At 36.1% G+C, this 20,510-nt stretch overlaps 1 protein-coding gene across 1 annotated transcript; it reads left to right on the forward strand.

The window, feature by feature from the left end:
- Window positions 1–5,587: 5,587 nt before the first annotated feature.
- On the forward strand, window positions 5,588–19,262 carry LOC128208082 (dual specificity protein phosphatase 10-like). The gene is made up of 4 exons (XM_052911421.1): window positions 5,588–6,448; window positions 10,243–10,398; window positions 10,822–11,007; window positions 14,977–19,262. Exons 1-4 carry the CDS (start codon window positions 5,668–5,670, stop codon window positions 15,252–15,254), a joined length of 1,401 nt encoding a protein of 466 aa, XP_052767381.1. The 5' UTR covers window positions 5,588–5,667; the 3' UTR covers window positions 15,255–19,262.
- The last annotated feature ends 1,248 nt before the right edge of the window (window positions 19,263–20,510 follow it).

Below are 20,510 nucleotides of genomic sequence, written 5' to 3' on the forward strand. Positions count from 1 at the left end.
TGATTAAGATAAAATGTCCCCCCGCTGGCCCGTACAAACATTTCACAGTAAATGTTAGTTTAAGTGGTCTGTTTGTTGTATTTTTCATACGGAGGAGCCACTGTTGTTGGTTGTGAGTCGAATACACTGTAGTCTGACAAAACAAACTTGTTATAATTAATCATCAACATAAGTATTATGTTGTTGTTTTTCTTTTCTTGTCTAGAAATTTGTAAAATGAGCTTTTACAGTGTTATGCATTTAACTTTCCATAAAAGGCAAATACGATAGAAAATAAATCACATGGGTTTTTTTTTCAGTTTGAATTCTTATATTCAATTAAAACGGTAGATACATATCCAAAACCAAGATTTGTTCAAATTATTAAAGAATATTACAATAAGTCAGGGCTGGATTGACGTTAGAGGGGGCGTTACTTTTTGACTTTTTTTGACGTCCCTCCCCCAGAACCGAAACTTATTCTGAGTATCGACAGGGAGTTGTGGAGTTAAACCTTCAAGAAACTTTTAACAAAATGGTACATTTTGAGGGTATGTTATTACTCCTTTCCTCCTATATTAAATAAACAGTAAACTTGGACGATTTTAGGGAGGGGTGCCCCCCCCCCCCTTGGAGCCGCTAATGCAAGAACATCCATCTACTGCCATATTATTCGACTTGTTCCAGTATCTTGTCAGTTGTTGGCATAGAGGTGACACGTGTAAAAACGACTTCCTGTATAATGGCCATCTCGTGGTCACGACTAAGTTATGTCGTGGTTAGGACTTACTTACTCGTTGCCACGACTTAATTTGTCGTGACAACATCTTAGATATAACTTAGTCGCGGGAAAGGGATAAAGAAGATAATTTAAGTTGTGGGAACGAATTGGTAATTCATGGCCACGACATATTAAGTCGTGGAAACGAGCAAGTGAGTCGTGGCAATAACATAACAAGTTGTGGAAACTAGATAAAAAATCGTAAAAACGAGGAAAATGGGTCGCGGCCACGACATACTAAGTCGTGGGAACGAGCTCGTAAGTCGAGGCCACGACGAAGCTAAGTCTTGGCATTGAAATAACTAAGTCGTTGGAAAAAGATAACGAAGCGTGGCAACGACATACTAAGCCTTGGATATAAGATAGTAAGTCGTGACCACGATATACAAAGCTGTTTGGACGGAGCTTGTAAGTCGTGACCACGATATACAAAGCTGTTTGGACGGAGCTTGTAAGTCGTGACCACGATATACGAAGCTGTTTGGACGGAGCTTGTAAGTCGTGACCACGAGGTATAAAAACATCCACGCAAGTAACCTTTATGCCACCATATGTAAGCGATCACAGCAAGATGAAAATTGTGTGACATAATTTAAACTGTGAGTATGAATAAAAAAATTTTGAGTGGAGTTGAGTTGAGTCATAAAATTGATGAAATTATACTAAGTTACCTATCCATGGAATGATTTCATTATAAAATACAAAACAGAACATTAAGAGCAATCCTTTCAGTAGTATGCATGATAAACCAACTGACAACTCTGGATTTCACATTTATTAAGGGCAATCTGACTTCATAAATCTCTGATGCAATACATGAAAAAAACTGTGCATACACTCTATTAAACGGTCTCGCTCATGCTGGTAATATTTATTTTATTTCGCAACTCCAGTTTTGTTATTTAATGTCATGGAAAAAACACAACAAACAGCAAGTGACAGATACTCAGTTGTACAGCATATTGTCAATCCAAGCTTGGCTTAATTAAGTTAATTCATTGAGTCTCCATAAGTGTTTCGTCTAAGTAGAGAATTTTACGTCATATAGTAAAACTGCGATCGCTCGAGAACGCTGGGGTCCGAGCTTAAACCTCGAGGGAACCGATGTTTAGGACGACCCGAGTTTCATTTTTCCAGTCTCTTATGAAATATCTTTCTTTACTTTTAATTATAATTTTAACAATGAATATCTTTTGATGATGTTTCATCATTGTTACAAGCAATGTGTTCAAATTTCATACGATTTTATTTCCTTTCGATATCAGACCATAGAAAACAGGAGCGAGTTCCCTTAATCGCCAAAAGGCTTATCAGCCTGTTCATTTCATTAATGAATATGACCTAATCATGTGTATATCAGAGAAGAGAAGATTTCAGATTAATCATAGCACAAGCTATTTCCAGGCCCTGACAGCCCGTGAAACTCATAAAACAGGAAGATATCCCCCTAAATTCCAGATGAAACACCTGTTTGACACGTGTAGATATTGCCACATAGCTATCGCGCACGTGGAAAAAACTGGCATGAAATAATTGTATGTTGAATTTATTAAAATTAAATGGGAACACGTGTAAATATGACACCGCGCAGACCTTTGTGTTGGTATTCAATATTTGTCTTAGTTGGATCTAAGAACGATGTAGCTAATCGGATTACTCTATGTAAATAAAGGACAAATCCAGTGAATGGAGTCAATGATATATGACCCTAAGACTGACTAAAGTAGCATGTTGAATACCACTCAATGGATTTTTTATCGTTTTGCCTTCCTTTGAAGTACTTTCATTTCGGACCACGTCGACGAATCTAAAAAAGAAAATTCAAACTTATTAATTAAGTTTTTTGCATGCAAACATATATTCATTTCTATAATAACTCAATCAAATTGATATACCGTATTTCCTAAAACAGTGTTTCAGGACAATACCACCCCCAAAATCAAAAATGCGGATCATTTAATAAATATATTCTGAAGGCGAGCTCCATTGGTCTGTGTTCATTTTTTACCATCAGAGGCTGTTTGGCCTTGTAAAAAGTGTCTTTTAAAAAAAAAAAAAAAAAAGGTTATGAGTATGTTCCCACTATGTTAGTCTCCATTTTTGTGAAGAGATAGAAAACCGGACCAAAGTATTTCTTTAAAAAATACATCGTTAAAACAACGACAACAAACAAAATCTCTTACACAAAAAAATATTGAGAGAAAAAGGGGCGAAATGTGTGTTTTGGGTATTATTTCAAGTATTTGGCATGATAAACTATTACCCCAAAACCTGAATATTTTTCCAAATTGTAATGGCCAGGTGGAAAAAAATCAGTGAATATAGATGTGAGTTGTCACACATGCATAACACATGTTTCTGGAAAAGGTGATATTTCTTTAAGATTTTAATTAAAGCTTCACTCGCACAGATTAACCGTTTTGACAACTTTTTTTTTGTCTTGGAAAGACCCAATCTTTGCATAAATATCGTGAAACCAGTGATATAAGACTGGAAAATATCATATCGCAATATTTAATATTTTCGTTCGAAAATTGTTCGAACAAGTGTTGTGGCTAACATAAGTAGCTAACGTTTTAAGAAAAAGAGTTTTACATCAATTATTGAACGTAAAAAACTGCGATCGGATCCTTTTTCAGCAGTTTTCCATCACTGGTTCTCAGAGATTTACGCAAAAATTGGCTCATTCGAAGAAAAATAATAGAAAGTGTCAAAACGGTCTATCTGTGAGCTTGCAGCTTTAAATAGTCATACTTCATATTAGTTAGTTTGTTGAGTACATCATGACTCCGTTGAGTCCGGTATGAGTCAATAAAAATATGAGCAACAAATAGCACCATTACAAAAGATCAATAGCCTGGTATGAAATATCAGACATCATAATCTGTTGCCATGTTTGCTTTGAGTGAGGGCATAAATGAATAATTCTACAAACTCCCGGAAAGTTTGTCTCGTCGCCAGCCCGACTCCAGTAAAATAAGTTTCAATTCCTTATGGAACTCATGCTTGTCAACAGGTTGGATAGGATTGGTTGATCAAGAAGCGAGGGAGAGAATTCTAGCAACAAATATCGTTGATTGGTTTTACCACTGAATATCGCTCTCTGATTGGCTGGTGCCTTGTTAGGGAAAGTTCTGAAGAGAGATCAAATGGATGCCGCATGATAGATACAGACTAATGTGGCACCAGTATCTAACACATTAGTCACCCGTATCTATCAACAGTTGGTGAATATGAAATTGTTTGAGTACAACGTTGTAACTAAGAAGTGAGAAAGATGGACAACAGAATGTTTAAGAGTCAGTATTATTGTATTCGCACAATTTTGCATATTGTCTAACCAACTCGAGCTATAAGTTAAGGCCTTTACGAATCACAAATCTGCGAATTCATATTACTTACTGGTCATTTTATTCACAGTTCTTATCAAGTCTTTATAATCATCGTCAAAGAGTCCTGGACATGACAACTGGAACTTGAAATAGCTATTACATTATAGCTATTACTGTGACATGACACACACTCCCAAACATTGTACAAACTAACAATAATTGGGTGCGGAGCTATCGTTGCTATGACCACAAACGCCTGACAATGTCATTTCCTGGGAATTGAAGCTGATTAAACGCTTTTGTCATAAACACATCGGTCAGGCACTTCGTGACCACTGGTCAGTCTGACATGTAATCAAATAATTGCAGGAACAACTGAATGTTTAATTAACGAACATGAATCACAGAATGTGTCATTTGCATCAATAATATAACATTTTATACCTGAAATATTTATAATTCACAAGTTACATGTCTGTTAATCTGAGATGTCCATCTGCTTCAAAAGAATAACCAGCCATTAAATAAATACAATCAAGAATCAAACATGTAACTATACATTACCATGTTAGTATATAGTACTGTATTGGTAAAATGATTCATTATTCATGTTGTTAGAAATAATAAAAATAAAAATAAATGTTTAATCACAAAAGGACCAAATAGGCTTTGATTCGCCGATTTGCCTCTAAATGAAACATATAATTGAAATGATTTCAGCAATGAATAAATTTAAAAGCTGTCAAAGAAATGATAAATTACGTCAATTTCAAGAAGTTGAAATGCTAGTGCATAAAGCAGGCCAAGTTCAGTATATAGTTGGTTTGACATATTTACAACCACTTCAAATCAGACAGCGACTGGAAAATTCTAGTTTGTCAAAGTATATGTACACTAGAAAATTCCTACACGTATTATTCAAATAGAATTTTGGAAGACATCCAAGTTTGTATTGTTATCTCTGCCTGTGCAATGATTAACGTGGCGTGACAAAATTATCATTTTGAAATGTTTTGTTCGACTAACCGCAAATCACTATCCGTGTGTATGCTGTCTGATCAGAATGAATACTAAAAGTATGTCAAGTTTTAGCACAAGTGTGTATTAAGATAACAAAATGAAATCAAAATTAAATCAGATTTGCATGCACAGTTTAACCTTTGCTCACCTAATACAAATTTAATGAGACATTCATCAGTGGTAATAACATATTTCAAGATAGCTGGTCATCGCTTTCATAGCATGAAATCATCGTGATGTAACCGATTTGGTGATTAAGATTTATTCTTGACCAGTTTACCACAATAATTTATATCGTCTGATTCAGTGCACACTGGAAAGGAAGTCAACAAACAGCGCTTCACTGCGCATGCGTTGCATTGCATGCTGGGAATGTAAACATCGGAAATTTCCTCGCTGGCTATATTTAGTAACAAAATGATCTCATTCAGGCTAAGTGACGTATCGCTGTATAAACGATCATTCATGTATTTGCTCTCATACATGAATTGTTGATAGTGCGGAGTAGTTCAGTAGTTTTTCCACATACCGACATTCAAACAGTTGTCTTCATTTATGTCAGCAACAAGTTACTTCACTTCAGTGTCTAGTCAGCCGACGTTTGGCTTGGATAGGTGCTTTAGGCTGAGTGATAACGGATCTGTTCGTTCGTCCGTACGAGGAGAACAACAACCATACCACGAAGTGTTCAGAAATGCTATTCGGATAATAAATTTTCTTCAGGAAGTTTGGAAGACCGTACTCAGTTTGCGGTCGTCGGGAGCCTTTCAAATGCCTGAATCTGGGGACGTAGACATATTAACACCGGGTTTGACGAGGACCGTCGGCGTCCTCGCTAGAAGAAGGGTCGGATTGTCACTAGATTTCTCGTCGGACATATCGTCTGAAGATATAGTCACCAAGAGGTGCAAGATGGAGACTGTGACAATGAATGTACAAATCAACAATGGTCATTTCCCTCACAATGGGAGTCCAACAATGTGCCATAAAACAATTACGCCATCGGATTTAGCTTCGAGGATTAACAAACCCAAACCTGCGTTAATTCTTGATTGCCGACCGTTCTTCGCATACAATGCAAACCATATCCAGGGAGCTGTAAATATAAATTGTTCCGACAGGTTCAACCGTCGGAGACTTCTTCAGGGAAAATGTAGTGTAGTGGACATGGTGAATTCTAAGGAAGGAAAGGACCTTTATAAGAAAAAGAGTAACAAGGAGATTATTGTGTATGATGATAGAACTAAAGATTTAAAAGACATTGCTACGGACTCATCAATGTATGTGATCTTATCAGTGCTTCGTCGGGAGGGTAAACAGGCCTGTATTCTCAAAGGTATTATTTTATTTTACATGTATTTAAAATGGGAACCTCATTTTTTCTAGTTTACGTTACGTCTTGATCTTGAATAGAATTGACTTTTCATCCTTATATTGTCATATTACAAATTGGTACGTTCTATTTTATCTTATCTCTTCGAAATATCTAAATATTAAAATCCTTTCTATATATCTGGTATTTGCCCTTCGGGGCCTTCTTTTGTCATGGAAATATTTTATTGTGTTTCACACATCACTGTGTCAAAATTCTGATGACTCATACCAAATTTGAAAGGCCTGGGGCGAATCAAGTTTTACGAAACTTTTGATGTCGCATGGATATTGCCATTTTCCAATACTCGCCTGTGTTCAAATCAGTCGATTAATTCAATAATGAGTAACGCCGTTTTCTAATAGATACTGTGCTAAACTTTGATCAATCGATTCACCAAATTTTATGGAAATTGTTCTTAATAGGGAAACAAATTTTACCTGATCACAATGTTCAAATATTTCTAACCCTTGAATCATAAGCTGTCTCTATGATCGTGATTACTAACGCTGACGTAGAAGATAAAGACCGAGATAAGATTAAACATGTTTCTAATATTAGAAAATGATAAAAATGCACCTACATGTATTTCGCAAAAAAAAGATAAATCACGTTTGAAATATTTACATAAACCCCTTTTTTATCTTTCCCAAATTGATAACTGATCGATTCCACTAAAAACAAATTGTTTTTGTTTTTGCTTACCCAAATTGGTAATTGATTGAATCCATTGAATTCTTTAATGAAATATGATTCAAGACAATCGGTGAGGCAAACGCTGAGATATTTGAACATTCATGGAGTTATGCCAATGTGGTTTTTGCGGTTAACGCGTCATTGTCAACTCTTTAGATTGAAATGTCTACGGTATTTATTTGTAATAAGTTCTGTCGGAGATCCTGCTGTGTTATGTGGGATATTATGATCTGCACACAGAAACTGAATTACGTCTCGTTCTGTTATATTATACAAATTACAAACTAATCAGTCTCTGTACAACTATTTTGTACAACCGAAATTGTCGGTTCCCTGAATGCGAACAGGACTTTTTAGGTACATTATCACGTAAACGCTGAGTTTGGACTGTGGTCACCAAGCTGGACAAGTTGGGGTTTTCTCCGTATATCCCCCCCCCCCCCCGCAACAAAAATGATTTCTATTATGTTGTAATAACTTGTTTCACATGCACACAAATAAGTCTAACTATTAAAACGTAACACTATTGTCGTTTAGGATGGAAGGGGCTTGTTTACTTTTGTTCTCTTAGCGCAGGAGTAAACACATGTGAGTGTTGATCGTAGGTCAAGGTATTTCAGTCGGACACCTTACTGCGTAGTCCAATTATGTATTTATGATAATGCGCCCAAATTAAGTAAACAGATCGACGACATAAAAACCTGCCCACAAAAACCGCAGACTGGCTACTAACCACCTGATAGAGTGTGCTATCATGTCAACCGTAATTTCATTATCTGACGTTAGAGATATCAGAACCAGACCGGTCTATCTGACCGTATCTTGAGCGTAAGCGATAAACGGGTCTTTAGGCGCTCTTGGAGAATTTCCGAGTTTGATGATAAGATGTACGAGCCAATCAAGAGAGCGATATTGTGTGTAGAGCCTGCAGAACTTGCTAAACGGTGCCAGGTTTCCTCCGAAATAGATCTACATCTACATAACGAAGCCTAAGATAGGCGCTATCCCGGTCAGACCTGGTCGAAGCTAAAGGTTAAACAATTCCTGAGGTAATCTTCTGTAAGATGTATTCCAGAGATATAAATTACACAGCATAACCAGCATTGTCTGATCATGAGGTCATAGGCGCTCGTATGAATAACCTACTAATAGGAGGCTAATGAGCAACGCATTTGTCCCTCGATAGTAGCGCTATCTTTTTGTCAGATGTGTGCACTGAAAAATCGCCCATAAATTTTAGACGTCTTTTCGATGAGTTGAACCCATGAGCGCCCTATCTTGGAACAGGAATTGCTGGAAGGTTATTAATGATGCTATAATTTCACTCATAGCATATTTCCCGGATAAAAATGCACGGTATGCAGAAACTATCTCCACATGAATCATAGAGAACACCAGGAATTATTTATTGGGCGTACGTCCCGCGCTACGAAATTATGAATTTTCATAAGCTTCAATAACGTGATGTTCTGGGATCAAAAATACTCCGCGCGGCCGTCGGGATGTAGGACAAGGGAGGATATATTTGTCTACCCTATGACTCATCGTGTACTTACTTATCTTGATGCTATTCGTCTTCCCCGAGGTTAACTCTTTTAGACACATGCCAGTATCTGAGAAGTTGGCTCTCGGGCAATGGTTTCTGGTATTTATAGATATGTATTTACCTCACGCCGGAAGGTTGAAAATGGATGATAGAAAAAATTTCGTAAATTTGGCTCCAAGTCGTTATGAAGTCGATATTTTTTTTAAATAAGAGTTGTCAATTTATTAAAAGTTGCATGGGTTATTAGAATTACGTAGCATGCATGAGAGGACGATCTTTACACGAATTTTACACTTATCTTACTTTGCGAACGAAAATCTTCTAATCCCTAAACCCACTGAACTCAATATCCGACTCCTTTTTTTCTGATTAGCATGTCTATGATTTCGGGATTTTTATAGCAAGTCGCTTCTAACCCCTCAACCCTTTTCTTTAATCTTCGGGACTTAACGCTCCTTTAAGTTTTACTGTGAACATGATTAACTTAAAAATCAGCGGGGCCAAATCGGCATCTGGGGCTAAGGCGTGAGTCATTTTCCGTTCTTTGTTCGAAATTTAGGGATCTCGGGCAGGCGTGACGTCATCGCATCTTTTTTTGAAGAGTATTTTAACTTAGCACCCGTGCATCGTTAACCTAGTCTCTGCGCATGCTCAATGCATGATGTACCACGTGCACTGCACGCGCGCCTTTTATTAATAGCTTATCTCGCCGATCAGCTGTTTAATATTAGGAAGCATCGTAGCACACTTGTAAAACCGCAAAAATGTAGTAGCAGAAAATATAAACACAGCTTCTGACGTATGCCGTCTGCCACTGCTAGTTTGCAGAAATAATAACCGCGAGAAATAATGAATGGGAAAAAAGATACACCGTGGGAAGGCCGGGTAATCAGGGTGAACAACAGGGGAAAACCGCCATACCTGGGTGGCGTGGAGCCAAACCTGACTCTGTGAATAACAGTGTGCGTACGTCCAATGTACGTCAAAGGCTTTAATATGGGTGTAAACTTTCGAATGACACATTTTAGCACTGTTTTTCTAAAGAACATGAACATTACGGTTAATCTGTGTAGTGAATGAACCGCTACATAGTTTGCAACATGACAACATATGTACCAACGACGATAAACAAGCGCTAAATAACAACATATTATTTCACCGACTTTCCGACTCATTACAGCCCTGCCCACACTTTAGCTGTGCGTGATTTAAAACAGCAAGCTACCATTTGAACAAACTAAACGCTAAAACGCACATCAATAATGAAAAGTGGCAAATCGTTAACTGATATTAAAGTGATGAAACAAAATTGAACGTACCGAATGCTAACATTTCAAAAATTCAACCACAACTTTATATATTAATAAATTAACATTATAAATAAAAGTCATGTTGAAGGGTTTTAAAGCAAATTATGGGATAATTGTCTGCGGGCTTTTAAGTTTTGCTTGGTAAAAAATATGCTTTATGTACTTTCAATAAATCACCCAAACATTTTCCATTTTCTCGTGCACAGGAGGCCTGGACGAGTTTGAGCGCGAGTACGGGGACCTTTGTAAGAGCTCGCTCAAGTGTCACGAACACAAGCCCCTTTACAGCCCGACCACGCCCATCATAGAGCCCGCCATCGAGACCGCCACAGCCTCCCAGATACTCCCCTTCCTCTACCTAGGTACGCATGCGCCAAACGCTCGAGCTCTTGTTAGGGATTCGTAATTTAAACCCTCATGTGTGTGGGGGTTTAAAATTTATTATATTGATTTTGAAATAACTGAGTTGATATTTATAATTATTATAAGTAATTGGACGCACTTGTGGTCATAATAAACATTTTTTAACCCACACAAACTTGTATCACAGTGTATATATTAATATATACTAAGTTTTTGATAAAGCCATCTGCACATTTACAGCATGAATATTTCAGGGACGTTTTTCTATTGTAAATGATACTGTCAGATATGATATATCACACTCTATGCTTTTACGTTACGTTGGTTAAAGTATTTACGTTACAATACGTAGGACGTGTAAAATATTGCAACGACATTTTATTAAGATTAATTCACCACATCGTATGTCTTTCATTATACAGGTAACGAGCGAGACGCCGCCAACATTCAACGTCTGAACGACCTCGGTATCACGTACGTTCTTAACGTGACGTCACATCTGCCGCAGCATTTTGAGAAGCATGGAATAAAGTATAAGCGAATTCCGGCGTCTGATAGCGGGCAACAAAACTTACGACAGTATTTCGAAGAAGCGGGTTCATTTATAGGTAAAAGTCCTACATTTTGTATTACCAGATACTTTTATTTATATTTTTCTTATGCGCCGACAACTTTTCTTTGCCTTTGATGGAACACTTATATACATGTATATCTACGTTTGCGACAGCACAAAATAGCCTGTGCTTTTGAAGGCAGTGGGAGTTTAGAAAAAGTGTGTGTGTTTTTGGACGCGATGATGAGGCTTTATGGTGTTTAGTTTCTATTTGATCAGCGATTGGAAAATGTCGTCTGCACATTCTGTGTGTCATCTGCATCCGAAATTAGCGGGAAACGTGAACAAAAGATTGTGATGCTGATATATCGACGATTCGTTTCCACCTGTCGCAGAATGAACGAGCGCGCTAATAACCGCGACACCAGATGATACCACCATGAGTAATCATGTAGTGATCATTATCAAAGCCTGTATTTAGTCCTTCTCTTAGTTCCCCGTTTGTAGCTATTTGTTTCCCTAAGTAGACTCTGAAGCGGCATCCTGCAGTTAAAAGGGCATTTTGTTGATATAATTACATCTATTAAGTGGCGGTGCTTACTGTTTAGCCACAGAGAGCTCAGGCTTAGTTATGATCCAGTCGCAGCAGTCGATGGAACCGTAAAGCCTCTTCTGAGTCAGATTTGTGTTTAAGCGTCTCTAAGACAGCGCGTGACGATCAGTAATTATTGGAAGATACTTTTGTTGCGTAATTCTATAACTGCCATACTCAAGTTGTCAATATTTGTTTTTCTCTTCATTGGGTTTTTATTACAACTCATTAGATCGTATTTGAACGTTCCGTGCACACTCGTTAAACAACCACAAAAGCTGTTTTTCTGCGATATCTCCTGAGAGTCGATTTCATCGTGCAAAATGCACACTGGAACTAACAACTTATCTTTGATCAAAGCACCATTAATATTATTACAGGAAAAAAGATTTGACCCTGTCGTCAATCATACGGAAATGTCCTTTTTTACAAACTGTTGTGTTATAACACCATCATTAATATGAACAGGAAATTAATGATGAGATTCTAACCGATGTTGATTAGAATTGGTTTGAGGAACTTTTATTAGAATCCCGCATCGCCCTCAACGCTGTAGATTTATGACTATTGGGGCCATTGGGAATAATCATTGTTTTAAAATTTAATGAGATATCGCACACAGCGTTCAACTAGAACTAGTGGTTAAAACTGCTGTATTAAACGAATGACGAAGTAGCTTGTGAAACTGAACAGAAAAATATTCCTCATTCAGATTTCTAATTTATGTTGCCATGGGGCTGTGTTTTTGCAAACAAATTAGAAAGTAATGATAAATTATCTTGGGTGAATCATCTTTTAATGAGGTTACAAAACTTGTTTCTTAAAGTAGACAAAGGTATCCGAGATAAAATAAGAGTTTCATGTCTAGAAAGCTACTCCCTTAAGATAAACTTAGAATTTATTTATTTCAGAATTTAAAGTAATGTGCCAGAAATGTTACCGTTCTTTAAGGTTTTCGTTAACGTTTTTAATTGGGTCAGGCATCGAAACAAATAATTTTATTTGTTTGAAATGTGAAAAAAATACGTTTAACAATAATAACACGACATCAACACTCTTTTTTTCACAATTATTTAAAATAAGAAAGAAATACTTTATTTGGCAAAAAGCGTTAGTAACGCTATTGGAAATTCATGAAATTTAGGGGGGAGGGGGGTAACAAAAATGTTCTTGTATCTGCCAGATGCAGGATTGTGTTTAATTTTCTTTATAAAAGTAAATTAAATAACCGATTTTGATCATTTGCAATGAAAAAATGTTGCCAACAAAATCTTTGAACTAAATTTGGAAATTGTAATCTTCAGTACGAATGGAGCTAATCAATATTGTTTGACATGAGTCATCATTACTTGTACAGCCGTTTGTTATATTTACACTTTCGATTTTATTAATATAATGACTTTCTGTTATTCAAATACGGTTCCCACTAGTTATTGTGTAGTCAAGATATCTGTTCAAACACTTGAGAAACCGCGATTGAACTAAATTATTCTTGTATGTTTTGGACCCCAGCCACGGACTCTTGAAGTTAAATATAAATACAAAAGTATTGTGGTCAATATTTTTCCCCTACTGAATTTGTGAAGAGCCGCCTGAGCTGTTGACAACTTACAGTCTTCGATTTCACGGAAACGCTTTGTGGTAGTACTTGATTGGTGTTTGTGGTTGTAATGGGTTGAGCACAGCCGATCTTTGTTTGGGTTCAATCCTTAATCGAGTGTTGAACCGGTTTTCCGTTTAGTGTTCGGTTCCCACGAGATGGTATCAAAGTGAAATCAACAATCCATCGATCTCCTCTGAGTCATTCTATTGTTGTTGGTCATTTTCAGCGTCCCTTTCTTCGAGTTTTGTTTGCCTGTCATGAGCGTGTCTCACGGTTTTCCCGCCGTTTTTCCTCTGAACTTTTGTCCTCGCAGAGCGGCAGACGACAGTTCCCAGTTGTCACCTGGACTGCATGAGTCATCGCCATAGTTACCTGCCCGCACGCGCGCTGCTTGCTGGGTGACACTCGAAAACCGGGCTTCTCCTGTACATTATTTTAGCGCGCATGTAGAAATATTGATTGCTGAAACAGATGGTGAATTACTTGCTTGAACAGGCTAAGCCTGGTAACAGCTTTCAGAATTAGTCACTCATATACGGTCAATGTACCTTTCCTATCTTGTAATTGTTCGATGAACTGCTTTAATTACTAAAATAAAACTTCAGTTTTTGCCCATGTACGAGGTCAATCTTTGTGGTTCTCTGCCTTAGTGACACTAAAACCAAGATTGTTTTTTTTTTATATTAGGAGTTTGTTTTTTCTTGACCCACGGTTGGAATCTCGTCCAAAAGTGTGATCCTCACGAATTTTTGAATCATTGATTCTTAATTTGGATTGTTATCAAAATGGTTCATTGTAGCCATGAATCATCACTTTATACTTGAAGGCAAGCTAAAGTGGGTGCCCATTAACCATACAAAGCAACCATTCAGTCTTGGTTAAAGTTTAGTCGTTTACAGTGCTTTTTGATAATGAGTAATAATTTCTTAACTGATTTTTGGTACAATTCAAAGACTATAATCACGTCAAAAACCCCAGTGTTTTTAGTTGATCCTATCAAATATTCGCAATGTCGATGCCTAGATGTCGGTTGTTTTGATGTTTGAATTAAATAAAAAAAAAAGAACTATCCTTTCTGTTATGAACAATAATCGAACTTCGTAAATGAAATAAAGTAATTAGTGTGACCATACCATTGCTGGCATATCTGATTACTCGCTGGTCAATCGCCTTACTTAAATATTATAGGATTTTCTATTTGTTTATCATTGCTGGAAGAGTTTACGACCCCCAGATTTCATTCAATAAAATTTATACCGCTCGCCGGAATAAGTACTCTTCAACTCCTGTAATTGAAAGAACCTGGCTTTTGTTAATTAAAAATATCTCCCCCAAGCGTACATAAAAAGGCAACCGGAAGCTGAATGTTGCCCGGAATCCACATCTCATCAGGGAGAAATGAGTCATAACAGTCGGTCTTTGAACTTAAGTGATATAGTTTAGCTTTGAAACCAAACATACCAGTCTATAATTGACTTCAAACGCTATTTACAAATATAGCAATTACTAATATTACCAACAAAGCTCTCATCTCGTCAAATTTTACCCTTTGGCCCATGATTCAGTCATGTACAAATGTATACAAGTTCAGCCTTTAGCGTTCTTGTTTATATTAATGGCACGAATGACCATCGGTCTCTTTGTATATATTATGTACGAAAATAAGCTTCAAAGATGGCAACAGCAACATCATCATCATCATCATCATCAACAGTAATAATAACAATTTAGTAAAATGGTTTTACAATATTTATTAATAAAATTACAATGGCATATATGTTTTTATAAACGTATTGTTTACTTCATATTTATTTTTATTCTATTTACAGACGAGGCACGTGAGGCGGGGGCCAAGCTGCTCGTGCATTGCCAGGCGGGCGTGTCGCGGTCGGCGACTATCACCATATCCTTCCTACTTCAGCACTCCCGGATGACCATGACGGACGCTTACAGATACGTCAAATCCAAGCGTCTGATCATCTCGCCAAATTTCAACTTTATGGGCCAATTGCTCGATTTCGAGCAGGCGCTAAACCAGGGGCGCGTGCCGCGACTTATGACGTCATCGGTTGTTGAGCACGTGGAAAACATGGACGTGTGCTCGTGAGTTTGCGAGAAAATATAAGGAGTGACTGAAATTGGTGCTTATAGGATATTCTGGTCAATGTTTTTGTCAGAAATTTGCGCCAAAAGTTCATATCAGGGACGAACAATTTTGAGCGATATTGAGAAATGACTAAACGTCTCTCAGAAGCTCTATTTTTCTTGAGAAACCGCGCGCGTGACAATACGGTGTCACCGAGATTTTAGAATGCTCAAGTTTAATAAACGGAAACAAATGATCCTTTATGGAACTGTCAAATTATCAGGGAACCAACGGCGCTCCGATGCTGATTCATATTTGGTCATTAATGGAATTACGAACTGATAACAGCAGACGACATTTTTGGTGAAATGTGAAAACGAGGCTGGAGATTAAATAATGACATGAATGAATGAAAAGGGATCCCGGTTCGTGAGAAATTCCGGGGAATCGGGGTCTAGGAGGGAGGGTTTTTTATCAATTCTCGACGGGACCGAGATGAATGTGCCATTAAAATTTGCTGACTCAGTGTTTTTTGTTCTAGAGGCAGAAATTGATGCCTTCAAGAGATGGAGAAAAATCACTGAATCCTAATTTTCAATAGAATGGAAATTATAGCTGAAATCCAACTGACGTTTTATAATAACAGCCGTCTGTTAAAAGAGAAAATGAACATTCCGACAGCTGAGTCAGAGAATTAGACCTCGAATCACTGACATCGTGGCTAAAAGACTTAGAGTGATTGTAGGAGAAACGACGTCTTTCAGACAATTGTTTCGTGGATCGTGCAATTATTATTATTTTTCATATTCATATTAATCTTCTGAACAGTGTACATGTATATCAGAAATGGTATACATGTACAGATATACATGTATGTCTATGGCCTTTCTTTTGGTTCGTGCTTATGCATTTATACTGATTTTTGCCTACGATATTATTACTCATATTATAAGATGATAACGTTTATATAAACGAGAGTTAGAGCTCAAAACTAATTTTGTGATAAACTGTATCTGTCAGAAGGCTCTGAATTTCTCATGTTCGTACCTAAATCACTTCGTAACTATGCTGGCGAATGATTCATGGAGATTGGAATTAGTGACTATAAATTTTTGGGTCAATCTTATGGGTCAAAGTAGATCAATTTGGCCTAATATCATTTGGGTGAATAACTGACTATATGGTGTGTTCATATTGAATATTCTGTAGTCAGTCATGTCCAAGGTATTTCGGACCAGAAATGGCATTTTAATGTGATCACTACACATTTTGTATAAGATGAGAAATTATGAGAAATCCGGTTATTTTGAACTCTTGATATATTTTTTAAATATTGTGATTTTTGTTATTAAGTGAGTAACTGTACCAATCTTTGGATGTTGTTAAAATTCCTTAAGTGTATTTCATTTTTTTCTCACCTTCAAGCAAGATCAACATTTTTTGTGAGAAAATCGAAAAAAGACAACAAGCAAATTGCTCAAAGTCATTTTCAACAGAAAACATCAATCTTTACAATTCAAAACACAGTAGCTATTATGTTTGTATGAATCATTATTCCGGCATTCATTGTAACGAAAACAGGGGGCCAATCTTACAGCCTTGAAAAAACACTACTCATTTACTGTCGTCGGGGACATTGAACATCAAACAAACTCAATTGACAGGGTACTATTTGACAAAACTACAAATTGTTGGTATCACATAGCTAGGCATTTATTTGAACAATTGTTAAAATTGCTACTTTTCACGATTTTCAAATAGTTGTTGATTTATGTTTGTCGTTTTATTTTGTCTGGACTAAGGGGGTCATAGGGGACAAGTATTTGTTAAGGGTCAATTTTATTCCCCTCATTTCCTTTAAGGTATTGACATGCTTGTCTTAAAATAGTAATTTATTTTCATTTTCTTCACATTTTTAAGTTTTTCAATGTCGTCTTAAATTCACCACCGTAAGCCGAAAGGTCGATTATCTTTGAAATTGGAAAATTTTAAATGGAAAAGTATGTAAACATTGCATATCGGACCATTGGATATCTTAAAGAATTCACAACATTGAAAGATCGCTATTGGCAAAGACCCTCGCTCTATTTGACAATCTTAATACAGTAAAACACTTTAAGGCCGTCCGGCTATTGTTCGGGTTTCTGACTCATGGTAGTAGAATGTCGTTAAATGCTTGTCGTAAAAGCTTGTCACAAAGTAGTCTGTCAAAATGTCAAATACTTCTCGACTCCCTCTCTAGTAATTAATGATTTGGTGCATTTGTCATTTTTGTGCTGGCTAATTATAATTACAATAGGAAACCATTATAATTACATTTAAATTTAAGAAAAAACTAACCACGAATATCTTTTCTATCACTAATAAAATTCGTTAAAAATATATCATTATAACAAAACTTAAATATAGTTTAAAAATGGTTTCTAGTCTGTCAAGATCTTGGACAAACAATATTTGAAATATTGATTCCAGACTTGATACATTTTTTTACGCAGTATATTTATATGAATAGTTAAATGATAGTAAAACCTTTATTTGTTCATTGAACTTAAGTTTTGAACATGTTTCTAACTCTTATTTTTTTGTTTGACAAAATCCGGCATTGCATAATAACGGATTGATTTTATACTAAAAACCAATGGTATATTTTGTTCAATAGTCGCTATGTCGTCATAGTGCTTTTGCGAACATCCGTGTATACTTGAACTTCTCATTTTTGACTTTGTGACTTGCCATAGGTCATACTAATTATTGTTGTTGCACATCCGCTTTTATTTACGTATTTATTTACCAATGCAACTTAGTTAAATATCATCAAAGTGGTATTTACTTTATATTTAAGTAGACAAACCTACAATTTACGTTCGAATTTACCACAAATGAATCACGTGTCAACTAGTCGGCCGCTGATTGGTTACATGTATTGGGGAGACTCATATTTTGCGACTCATATTTTTGCGTTATTCATCGCATCACTGATAAATATTGATGTTGTTATGGATGATTAGCAACACCCATACTTGAGATCAGGAAGAATGGAAATTGCAGTATTATTTTTCATTGATCAAAACACTTTTAAGATTGAAGAAAATCAGACTCATTTTTCCGGAAGTTTTTGAATAATATTATTTTTGTACGAGGTCAAATATAATTGAGCCTGTCTACCTCTGAGAAGTTGTTAACTTTTATTTTAAGGATAGGAACCCGTTTTTATTGTGTAAATATTGTAAAACATCACAAATAATGGTGTTTTTATCTGTTAAAACAAGTTTTGTTCATTTGTTTTATATAATTACAATTGACGTTGTATTGCTAACATTATATATTTTCTCATATGTTGTAAATATTCTTGAATATTATTTTTATTGTTCATTTTAAAACACTGTTCATTAATCGGTTCATTTCACATTGTATAACATTTAGAAGGACACAATTGTATGGATATCATCATGTCTGCCCTTCAAATAAACGAAATATGTCAAAGAAACTACCTTGTTTATATTTATTTTGAAATTATATATGACAATAACTTCCTTAATCGACATCAACGCCAATCTCTTATTGGATATTTTATAAAGCACAGACATCTCTCCTTTCAAAAATAAAGTTCCTGTTAAGTACATTATGTAATAGTTTTCTTTACTTGTTGCAAAACTTAACCAATAAGTCGGCATTTAAAGCCTCGCAATTCAGTTGGCGGAAACATGAGACCCTTTAACACAAAAGAAATGCGAAGCTCTAGTAAAGTGTGCATCTGTTGGATTTATATTCCTGTTTTATGTTTATAAATATACAAACGAGTATTGTTGTTATTGCAGTTATAGCTGATTGGCAGACATGATAAAATTCCTCATTAAGTGTTAGGACAAGTGCTCTTCATATTGTTTTAAACTATAAATATCTGTCTGGTGATTTTAGTCATATATATATATATACGGTAAACACTGTGTAGAGAATTGTCGAAGATGACAAAAAGATACAAAACAGCAAAAGAAGAAAAAAAACGAGAAATAAAAAATATAAAAATTACGACTGTGTTTGTTTTATTTTGTATTTCTTGTTTACTTTAAACGAGAAAAAATAGGCTTTAAGGGCCTTGTTCGTGTTTTGAAAGCGAGTTTCTGCCAGTTTGCTGTTTGAGTGTGGTCATAAAAGCCAGTAAAATAAATCGTTACAAAAATAAATTAAAATACAATTTAAAAAATGCCGACACTAAAATCTGTCAACGAGTCCATGTTTGAAAGGCATTTGTGTCGTTGTGATGTAAATACACGTACGATACTTTACGTATTAAAGCTGCACTCTCACAGATTGACAGTTTTGACATTGTTTTACATATTTGTCTCAGAACCAGCTGATTTTGATATCGATGCTTTCAACGCAGTCATATAAGATAACACACAATAGAACAGATCTCAATTGTTTGGAAAACTGCCGAAAAACTTTTTTTCTTAAAGCGTAAGTGACGCTTTTAGCCATGAAATATCAATTTTCTAACGTAAAGATGAAATACTGCGATCTGATCTTTTGTCAGCAATCATGTATCACTGGTTGTCAGACATATTCGCAAAAAATGGCTAATTCCTTGACAAAACATATTATAAAAGTTGCCAAAACGGTCAATCTGTGGGATGCAGCTTTGAAATCCGATTTAAGGGTAAATTTTGAAATGTTTATATTGAATGAAAAATCTGGGTGTTAACAAATGCATATCCTTGTCAGACAAAGGGAACTTCTCGTACGATTAAAAGTCGTGAGTTGGGGAACACGATTTAAAAAAGAGTCACTACATGTTTCTTAATCATAAGTTACTAGTAATACGGATCTTTCGAGCAGTGCCTTTTCATACTCATTTTCTCTCCGACTCGGTTTCAGATATCTCACGACTTGAGAAAAGAATGAATGATTCACGCCAGTATGACTTTAATGATTAAAGTGGATGAATATATCATATTAGAAGTTACTGATGTGTAAATATAAACTTCACACTGACACTCTTTGAACGAGTTTCACGGATTTTAAAGGGACTGGATCTCGTTTTATAGGGTCAGGCATGGAAGAAAATAATTTCGTGTCAAATTATTGTTGATTCTGGATTTGACGTAAGAGGGGGCGTAACCATTTAACTTTTGCCCCCCCCCCCCCCCCCTCCTCTTCAAAACAGAAATGTATTAGGTTTTGCCCCCCCCCCCCCCTCCTCAAAACAGAAATGTATTAGGTTTAAAGCGCCGGCAGGTTTTTTTTTATTTTTGGCGTATTTTAATACTTTTTTGAAAT

Source organism: Mya arenaria, chromosome 11 (assembly GCF_026914265.1).
Source record: "Mya arenaria isolate MELC-2E11 chromosome 11, ASM2691426v1".
Taxonomy (NCBI): Eukaryota; Metazoa; Mollusca; class Bivalvia; order Myida; family Myidae; genus Mya; species Mya arenaria.

Coding starts and splice junctions, on each gene's coding strand:
- LOC128208082 (XM_052911421.1), top strand. CDS start 5,668: ATGTCAGCAACAAGTTACTTCACTTCAGTGTCTAGTCAGCCGACGTTT. Junction 10,399..10,821: donor ACTCCCCTTCCTCTACCTAG/GTACGCATGCGC, acceptor TTCATTATACAG/GTAACGAGCGAGACGCCGCC. Junction 11,008..14,976: donor AGAAGCGGGTTCATTTATAG/GTAAAAGTCCTA, acceptor TTCTATTTACAG/ACGAGGCACGTGAGGCGGGG.